This window comes from Drosophila sechellia, chromosome 3R (genome assembly GCF_004382195.2).
Source record: "Drosophila sechellia strain sech25 chromosome 3R, ASM438219v1, whole genome shotgun sequence".
Lineage (NCBI taxonomy): Eukaryota > Metazoa > Arthropoda > Insecta > Diptera > Drosophilidae > Drosophila > Drosophila sechellia.
Genome location: NC_045952.1, coordinates 28865661 through 28875346, shown reverse-complemented (window position 1 = coordinate 28875346; position 9686 = coordinate 28865661). Strand labels below are relative to the sequence as shown.

At 45.3% G+C, this 9686-nt stretch overlaps 2 protein-coding genes across 3 annotated transcripts; one reads left to right on the top strand and one right to left on the bottom strand.

The window, feature by feature from the left end:
• Positions 1-224: 224 nt before the first annotated feature.
• Positions 225-6213, bottom strand: LOC6612869 (neutral ceramidase). Of its 2 annotated transcripts, none has more exons than XM_032720757.1 (6): positions 6117-6213; positions 2988-3142; positions 2602-2925; positions 1676-2542; positions 646-1256; positions 225-586 (listed from the first exon to the last, which is right to left on the bottom strand). In XM_032720757.1, the coding sequence occupies exons 2-6, from the start codon at positions 3114-3116 to the stop codon at positions 403-405; spliced, it is 2115 nt and encodes a 704-aa protein (XP_032576648.1). In that variant the 5' UTR covers positions 3117-3142; positions 6117-6213; the 3' UTR covers positions 225-402. The 2 variants fall into 2 exon arrangements, with proteins under 2 accessions (XP_032576648.1, XP_002037361.1); XM_002037325.2 differs by lacking the exon at positions 6117-6213 and adding an exon at positions 5181-5496.
• A 721-nt stretch (positions 6214-6934) lies between these two features.
• LOC6612868 (STAM-binding protein-like A) lies at positions 6935-9482 on the top strand. The gene is made up of 5 exons (XM_002037324.2): positions 6935-7050; positions 7154-7705; positions 8163-8478; positions 8537-8649; positions 8717-9482. The coding sequence occupies exons 1-5, from the start codon at positions 6935-6937 to the stop codon at positions 8880-8882; spliced, it is 1263 nt and encodes a 420-aa protein (XP_002037360.1). The 3' UTR covers positions 8883-9482.
• The last annotated feature ends 204 nt before the right edge of the window (positions 9483-9686 follow it).

Genomic DNA, 9686 nt, shown 5'->3' with positions numbered 1-9686 from the left:
TAAGAGAAGAGCACCAGTTTCGAATTTCGAAATCCTATTAAATTCCACAAAAGAGAAAAAAAAATATAAAGAGATAAATTTGTAAAGCATTGTGGATTTCATTCGAACAGCTGTTTGCGGATCGTGTTTGGTGGCGGGCAATTTGAATTGTAATTGTTAACAGATGAAGCATTGTCAAAAGACTAAAAAACAGCCATTTCGACACAAATTAAAAACACTTTTGCTTAGTTTCAACATAATTTGGCATCTTTTTTATTCGCGTTCGCAAAAATAAAGCTTTTCCTTCGTCACTTACAAATGGTAAATAAATACATGGATTCAGTGTTGGTTTTTGTTTTTGATGGGCCCGACAACTGTCTGGCCAGGAATATTTATAAAATCACGCCACGCGGATATCGAATCCTAGTCCTCCTTAACGGTGAAGGAGTGCGTGAGTCCCTCGTAGGGATACTTTCCGCCCAGGATGTACTTGTACTCCCCGGAATGCCGGATGCGATATTCCCCGGGAAGAGTCTGCGGACTGATGTCCCAGTAGATGTCCATTTCGCTGAAGCCCAGGATCGTATTGGTGCGGTGCCAGACCATTCTGAAAGTAATAATTCAATTGAGTACCAACATTTACAATCTTGAGCTGGCGGTTCCTACTTGGTCTCCCAACTGGCATCCGTATAGGCCACCTTCCAGCGATCCTCGTTGATCTTTCGCTCGATGGTGAAGTAGGTTTTCTCGGTGAAGAGGTTGTTGCGGGGATTTCCGGATATGTAGGTGACCTTCACCGTCTCGTTGATGCCGTACTCCTTGTTGGGCTGCGACTTCACGTACCCAAAGTCGGTGTTTATGGGGTGTCCGTCGAAGAGAACTCCGGTGTTCAGCGATAGCATCACATCATTCATGTACGGCGGACTTGGACCCGCATCCACGGTCTCATTCCGCATCATGGCCTTGGTCAGGCGCTCGAAGACGTCCATGTAAATGGAGTGGGTGTGGGGACCGAAGATCGTGGAGGCGGCCTCGTAACGCTGCGCCTGGTACTCCTCCGGGGTCACCGTGTAGCTGGTGTATATGTTGGTCAGTCCGGCGATGATCACCTCGGTGTCGATGCCTCCGACGGCGGAGGCAGCCGCTCGAATCTGGTTTCGCAGACGACGTCCTGCCATTGTGGTGAACTCGCAGGGCACGGCGGCTATGATCACATCGCCGATCTTTAGTAGCTGATCCGAGACAATCTTTGGCTGCCACTCATAGGGAAAGGTGGCCTAAAAAGTGGATAATATACATGTTAGATATGCTTAAAGTGCACTTCGATTTTTAAATAACGATTGGGCATTAAATGATGACCTGTCTATAACTATCTTACCTTGATTTATATGAGCTGACAACTAATTTGCGTTTCGTTTCAGTTAAATTACCCCACTTAAATGTGCATCATGAAAACAAAATCCACTACATAAATGTATGTATTCTGTTTCAAAATTGGCAATTTGTTCCTTTGCACTATTAACACACATTTAAATATATTTTCTAAGGCACACATATTTCTACAAAGTTCCAAACAAATCGTAAGAGTTTTTGTACTGCATACCTTTTGGCAATTTATGAAATTCTTTTCAAATCGCTATTGTTTTTTTCAGACTTGCTTTTTAGTTAATAATAAGTTATTAATGGAAGAACTCACCCTGCCGGTGGCCAGTAGAATAGGCTTGGGCTCGTGGCACTTGATGTCCTCCTGCGTGGGAGCAGCGATGAAGTCGCGCACAAAGTTCCACATGGGGTTGTCCGTGGTGGTTCCCTGCTCGAAGCTGAAGGCTCCAGGTCCATCGGTGGTACCAGCAGCAAAGCTGTAGCCCATGGCCGGCTGACAACCCCTGACCTTGTCGACCTTCCTGCTCATCGGATTGTAGGTGCTTCCATTGTAGTTGGGCATGTCCACAAACTGGTGGATGAACCTCACATCTCCAGTGACCTCCCGAGCCGTGGACTCCTGGCTCTGTTCGTTGAGCAGTCCCAGAGCAGCATCCGCCAAACGTTGACCCAAGATCTGGGTGCTCTCGAACATATCCTTGCCGGGTCCGGAGGCAAAGCAATCTCCCTCGCCAGTGGGACAACGCGAGGTCAGTAGATCACACTCGTTGCCGGAGATCGAGCACTTGGGACCCATTATATTGGGGGACACATCGCCAAGGTTGGATGAGCAGAAGGCACCCACGAACTTGCCCTTTCCGGGCATCTTGTTCGGATTGTACTCCTTTTCCAGGAGCAGGGCGGCGTAACCCACATTGTCGCTGGTCACCAGTCTGTTGGTATTGTTCATGGAGGTGGCGTGAACCGCATACCAGTTGAAGGCGCCCAGGAGGTTGTTTTCCAGGTCCACAAATCGCAGCTGGGTCAGGGTCTTATCCGTGTCGTGCTCGTATTGGGCACGTTCCTCGGCGGGATTTCTCAAGTAGGATGAGGGCGATCGATTGATGTTAACATTTAGCACGGTAGTCTTGGACAGCAAAATACGACCATCTACCAGGTTGTCCGTTGCCCTCTTGATGCACTATAATATAAATTAATTATTTATTTCCTCGACAAATTCAGTTGAAAGTTAAAACCCACCAGATACAGTCCCTGAGCCATCACCTCAAAGGTCTGAGGCACAAAGCCCAGAATGGAGATGTCGTAGAGCAGATGCATCAGGAATCCTCCAGGAGCACCGTGCGTGTGGGTGCCACTGATGGCCACATTATCATTGTGGTACAGGTTGCCATAACGTGCCTGGAGCCGCTTTATCACCTCCCTCTTCAATCCGTAGCCCATCATTCCGGCATCTGCGCTCACGAAGGCCACTCGGTTGCCCTTTTCGTCCTCCACCACAAAGGCACGGGCAAAGACGCGGGTGTGGATGCCACGACCCACTTGCTTGATGTTGGCATAACCCATCTATCAGAGGAAATCCTATATATAGATCACTTAACACTCAGAAGACCCTTAATCATGCTTACGAAATTGATCTCCACTGGAGGTCCTGTGATATCCGCGCGGCCAACGCCCACTTTGTAGGTGGCACTGGCCAATCCACACAGGAAACTCACGGCCAGAAAGGCCAAGAAGGCCACCTTCCTATTTGCCATCGTTGATTTGAGCACTTAACTTAAATCTGGACATATAACAAATACCATTCATTAGTCTTAAATGTTTATCAATTGCTTAAAGAATCGTATGGTAACACCCCTATCTAAAATAAAAACGGGTTTTTCGTGTTTAACGTAATTTTCAAAGAGCAATTAAAAAAGTTTATCTGCGGTAAAAGTACTAACCAACTAACCATGGTAAAACACACAATTTTTGAGCGATCATGTCAAGTAGCAGTTAGCATTTAGCTACCACGATATAATTAATAAATATACAATGTGTAACCGCATTTTGGGCAATTAAGCTCAAATCCTAGTCAAAAATTATGAGTATCTGTGAGTTTTCAGTACGTTTGCTTAATTATTTATACCCTAATAATCAAATTAATGAATCAGTGAATCAGTAAATTAATAGGTCGTTAAACTAATTTGAAACATTAAAATAAATCGAAGTATTTACGTTTGAAATTAGCTGTATACCCTTCAATTCACTTCAATCTTTTGATCAGTTATTTTTCCGGGTGATAGTCTTATATGTATCTGCAATCTTCCCCAGCCAACTTAAATGCGCAGAAATGAAGATACCCCGCTCGTAAATGGCAACTCAAATCATGTGTTGCAAGTATCTGCAACAAAACGCGAAGGTGATGAAAGCAGCCATCGATTGACAGTTGGACAGCTGGATCCAATCCGATCCACTTGGCCGTCATCCGTCAATCGGTTATAGATAAAGCGGACAAATGCAAATGCCCCGCGACCGTTCGCAATCGCACTTCGAATGGGGTTGAGATTGAGGCGGGCGTGACCTCCGGCAGACCCACTGACAATAACAATAACGCGCCGTGTGGCAATAACAATAATAATAATTTATAATAACAATGCAAGCAGCCGAATCGCAGTTGAATAAAACAGTCGGGACATCTCTTATCAGCAGCTGAAGAGCGTCTCCGGAACCGGTTTCTATCAGTTGCGAAACCAGGCGGCTTCTTCAGCGGCCCAATGGTTAGCGTACAGCTGCGGTCAATGGAATAGAACCACTAGCTCTGATCTCGAAAATCACAGAATTTCAATACACAAGTTCTGCATAGTACATCTCACTTGTAGATATATTTATAATATTTTATTCTTCGTATATCTTTAGTTGTTTCTTCCTCATCAATTCAAATCAATTCTGAGTAAGCTGATGACTATATGGCGCCCATGTGATACAATAGATACTTCTCAGCTGACCGGCATGGTACGTATTAAAACCAAAAGTGGTTGGTGTTTTTCACTCCCGCATTAGCACCACCTCCTCCGTTGCCCCTATCCTAACCATTTCCCTATTTTATCCGCCTGCTTTTGTTTCGAGCTAAATGATGAATCGACTTCTTTTGTATGCGCACTGGGTTCCACATAGAAATTGTCTGTTCTCAGTGCGGATTGCCGCAAAAGGCGTTAAGTAGGAAATCGAGTGGGTAATTGCCGCGCATGTAAAGCAGTGCCAGTGGCTCATCCACCTGACCACCACCCGATCCGATTCCCATAATCCGCCGAACACTTTGCATAATTTACACACCGCGCGGCTGACATTGAAAACGAAAATTAAATAAGTATGCTCGGCCATAAAAAGCCGAAGTGACTATCAGCTGCAGGGCCATCTCACAAGATACAAAGCACAAGATACAAAGATACAGATACAGATACAAATGGCCCGGCACACGTATCTCGTGTTCGGATTTCGATTTCAGATTCCAGATACTTTTGCAATCGCCTGGAGGCTCGAAAATGTAACGCTCGCTACAGCAAGAGAGCAATCCAAAGATAAAGTTACGGAGGTGGAAAAGTATCTCTTGGATACGGGCCGCCAAACGCTGATCGCCGGACAAACGCGCCAATTGAGCAAATTACAGAAGATTTCGTTTGATGAGCCTTTTATAAGATGAGTAGTAGGCTAGGCTATACACACATATCTGAGGTTACTTGCACTGATTTCGGGAAGCTTGGACTTGTTTTGAGGGTTATGCAATGTGAACTCCTTTTTTTCGGGCGGCCTGACCCTGGCTTATTAGCTCCAGCACTCACATTCACTGTTTCAATCGCAGTGGTGGCTCAATAGCCGTAGTTATATGTGCTCTGCGCTTATCACACGCTTCTTATCTGCCCAATTAATGGATAATGTGCAGCATTTGCAGTTGCAGTTTGGCGCTTGTCGATGCCAAAGGCCGATTTCAAAACACGCTGGCCCCCGCTTTTTTCGATTTATTTATCTTTCCACGAACGCGACAGTTTGTTTTTTGATTTTTTTCGAACCGCTCCCCTCCAAAACGAAACTATCTCGAAACGAAACCGAGCCGTGGGAATGGGTCGTCGCCTGTTTTGCGCCCAAGTTCGCACTCGACTGATCGGATCGAGCCAACCATTTCGGCTGAAAACCAAGCCGCACTCGATTCCCCAAGCCGAACCTGAATCGGGGACTTCGGCTCTCGGCGTTTTGATCTGTGAATGGGTTTTCGGCTCTTTGGCTTGGCTTCTCAGTTTTTTTGGGCGCTTGTGGGGCGCAGCTGCCATCAATCCTTCAGTCAGTCGCTCAAGCGCTCAACCATTTCGCTCATACAAATCCATGTTCGATGGGAATTTCAAACGCATCACATATTTATGTGATTAATGAATGTTAAGAAAACATATAACTTCTTCTGAGCTAAGAAGGTACACCTATCGAATCGATTGCCTAAGATATATAATCTTAATAAAAGGTCTCTTCCCTTTTTTCTAGGTGTATTCTTGGTTTTGCCCGTTGTCCATGCTTTAAATAATGCGCCGATAGCTTATCATATCGTTAGTTTCCGTAGATCGGGAGTACGAGATTGGGCCCCACAGTGCTAATACCCGCAGGTAAACAAGTGCGCACTTTGACCCCTGCAAACAAGATAATTTCGCACTCCAAGTCCTCGATATTTAAACGTATAATTGCATGAAATTTTCTATATGGTATATGGCTTATTCTGAAAGTTAACTCACGCCAGAAAAAGTTTCCTGCCGACTTCTTTCGGGATCGAGACACGCGCTACTACTGAATGGGCTCCCAGTTGATTCTTTACGATCGATCGAGCTGAGGGGTCTTTAAAATAACCAATTGATAAGGTTAAACTATCGCTTAACTTTGAGTATATTAGCCGAGATTAGCCGTGTTTTATTTTCAGCGACACGGATTAAGTACGTGCAATTGGCAGGGGAATATACGGCTCGCTTTCTAGAACCCAAATTTGCAATGTACTCTTAGATGGCTATAATATTATATTAACTCCTTTATGATTATGTCACCTTCAAGACGAACAAGCTGGTGGACTAATGTATTGGACACTGCAGGTTTTACCTTAAGTATTAATTCAATGCATTCGGTAATTTTGTTTCCTTTACATGAAATAAGGTTCAAGTATAAAAGTTTTTTCATAAATTTTACTCACATTAATAAACTGTAGCAAAAAAACAATCTAGATATATTAAATTCAAGAAGTAACGTTCGTTTCGAAAACCGATATTCCTTTTGCTACTGTTATTATCGATTAGTATCGATAGAGCGTCGATGACTCTTCGCAGTCAATCGCGCACAGCTGACTGCGTGGGAGAACAGCTGTTTCCAGCTTTTTCAGAGGACGCCCTGCGTAATTATGAGTAATTCTGCACGGAAGAAGATTGCGGAATAGCGTTTGATTGACAACCAAGAGTGCGTCCAGTCCGCGCGAGCAGTAACCCAGACAATACGCAAAGGAGTCCAGGAAACACGGCAGTGGAAAGCGCGAGGAAGAGCTGGAACTTCGGGAGGAGCAAGTGAAACCATGTCGAAGGCTGTGAATGACATGAGCATGGGCGACGTGGAGCCGCAGGAGAGGATGAAGCACCTGTCGCACTGCGGCAACCTGATCGAGGTGGACAAGAACATGCCAGTCACGCGGTGAGTCCTTCGCTTCCATGGCCGTTTCCCGCAAGGCTGTGACCTTGATTGCCCAAGGACTTGTGGGCTCTCAGTTCCTCACACTCACCCAATGTCCTTGCAGGTACTACCGCTCTGGCACCGAGATGCTGCGCATGGCCAATGTTTACCTGCGGGAGGGCAACCACGAAAACGCATTCATCCTGTACTTGCGCTATATGACCCTGTTCATTGAGAAGATCCGCCAGCACCCGGATTACGGCAGCGTCAAGGCCGAGGTGCGGGATATTAACAGGAAGATTAAGGACGAGATTATGCCCACGACGGAGAAGCTGAGAGCCAAGCTACTAACGCACTACCAAAGAGAGTACGAGCAGTTTCTGGCCAGCAAGGAGGCGGAACGGGTCAAAGAACTGGAGCGCGAACGGGAGCGGGAAAGGGAACGTCAGAGGCAGAAGGAAAGGGAGAAGGCAGGTTCAAGTGCTATTCCATCCCTCATCCCGGCCAATTTGCACGTGCTCATCGACGAAGGCAACCAGCCATCGGCTCCGGACCTGGGCCTGCTTGACCAGGTGGTCTACCCCAATGACTTTCCCACGGGCGCCAATCGCAGCCTGCCGGGATCGGGACTCCTGCTGCCCGTTGCCAGCGAAGCAGCCACCGATAAGACAACCAAGTAAGAAAAAAAGCTAACTAAACAAAATTTCCAATGACAAATGCATAGCAATATGTTAATTCTTTGTTTAAAGCTTTGTTTAAATGATGAAACCTCAAGAATATCTGTGAACACGTAACCACAGCAGGGCTCCAATTCATGTGCCTTATAAAGTGCGTTCGCCTCAATCGAGGTTTGAAATTGAAAAACCAAACAAACATAGACTTTCTTATCGAGCAATCGTTAGCTATAAACCGATCCCCAGTTTAAATATACTTGATAAAAAAACTGATAGTTCCCTTAACTTGATTGTTTCCTCAAGCAGTTTATCTGTGTTATCTGAACTACTTTATGAGATTATAGGATTGGTGTTTGACGTTGATTGAACAGCTATGCAAACTTCAGTTTAGGACTACGGTTCGCTTATATATCATTAAGCGAAACATGATTTCTCTTTTAAGCATATCCATATTTTTAGCTCCAAGCCAAGCTTCGATCGCAATCAGAAGCCATCTTACAACCGCACAGATTCTCTGCTGGCTGGCTCTTTGCGCCTCGTTTACGTGCCCGGGGACACCATGGAGGTGTTTCTGAAGCTGGCCCTGGCCAACACCTCGAAAAACATTGAGACATGCGGCGTACTGGCTGGTCATCTGTCCCAGAACCAGCTGTACATCACTCACATCATTACGCCGCAACAGCAAGGAACTCCGGACAGCTGCAACACGATGCACGAGGAGCAGATATTCGATGTGCAGGACCAGATGCAGCTCATTACGCTGGGATGGATTCATGTGGGTTTCAAGTTCTTAGTTTTATAACGTTGAATTGAGAAATAGCCTTCTTCCCCAGACTCATCCAACCCAGACTGCGTTTTTGTCCTCCGTTGACCTGCATACGCATTGCTCCTATCAGATTATGATGCCCGAAGCCTTGGCCATTGTGTGCGCGCCTAAGTACAACACGTGAGTCATCGAATGAGTCACTGTAGACAACACCTGACTATCTGGTATCCATATCATTCGCTTCCAGTACTGGTTTCTTTATACTCACGCCACATTACGGCCTGGACTACATAGCCCAATGTCGCCAGTCGGGTTTTCATCCGCATCCTAATGACCCGCCGCTCTTCATGGAGGCGCAGCACATCCGAATGGATAACCAGGCCAAGATCAAGGTCATTGATCTGCGGAGATAGTCACTCAAAAGCACCGACTCATCAGATCTAGCAATAGCTCCAGTTTCGGTAGTCAAACAGTGATGTACCATGGAAATTACAGAGATTTAGGCAGATAGAGAATAACTATTTTCGGCAAACAGAGAGAAATGTATTTTTGCAAGCTGTTGATCCCGAGGATCGTCCATACACCACTTATAGCACTCGGCGGCATTTGTTGTTGTTTATTGCGTTCCGGCCTCTTGGTTCATTGCATTCTTTCACTTAAGAACCACAAATGTGATTTTCAATTGTGGCTTACCCTTGCGTTCGTTACTATCTTACTATAATTAATATGTTAGGCTGTTGTCGGGGAATCCCCGGCATTCTCACACACTGGCACACACACACACACACCCACAGCTTACAGTGCAAACTATTCGGGGCGCTCCAAAAAGGAGTCGTGTCCTTCTACGGCTTACTACTTGCAATAAACTGTTGTTCAAAGACGAATCATCATAAAATGCTATTATTAACCTGTGCATGCTTACCTATTGTACTAAACTGAATAAATATTTATGACTACTGGTTTATGGTTGCCCATATTTTTCAGAGTTAATGGTTATTGTTAGCATACCAAGATTTGTAGGGAGGTAAATTGGGGAAAGTCGGTAATCAATGTTATGTTTTTGTTATTTTCATTTTAAAGTTATATATTATCCTGAACGCCATTTTTAAATAATGAAAATCTAGCCGAAAGGTGGCGCTTTAGTTTACCGACCAGCAACTCAGCTGGTGAATTTCCTTTAGTAACGTTTTGCATTTTGCACTGCTAATGAAAAGCTG

Coding starts and splice junctions, on each gene's coding strand:
- LOC6612869 (XM_032720757.1), bottom strand. CDS start 3,116: ATGGCAAATAGGAAGGTGGCCTTCTTGGCCTTTCTGGCCGTGAGTTTC. Junction 2,926..2,987: donor CTCCAGTGGAGATCAATTTC/GTAAGCATGATT, acceptor TTCCTCTGATAG/ATGGGTTATGCCAACATCAA. Junction 2,543..2,601: donor TGGCTCAGGGACTGTATCTG/GTGGGTTTTAAC, acceptor TTTATATTATAG/TGCATCAAGAGGGCAACGGA.
- LOC6612868 (XM_002037324.2), top strand. CDS start 6,935: ATGTCGAAGGCTGTGAATGACATGAGCATGGGCGACGTGGAGCCGCAG. Junction 7,051..7,153: donor AAGAACATGCCAGTCACGCG/GTGAGTCCTTCG, acceptor ATGTCCTTGCAG/GTACTACCGCTCTGGCACCG. Junction 8,650..8,716: donor TGCGCGCCTAAGTACAACAC/GTGAGTCATCGA, acceptor ATTCGCTTCCAG/TACTGGTTTCTTTATACTCA.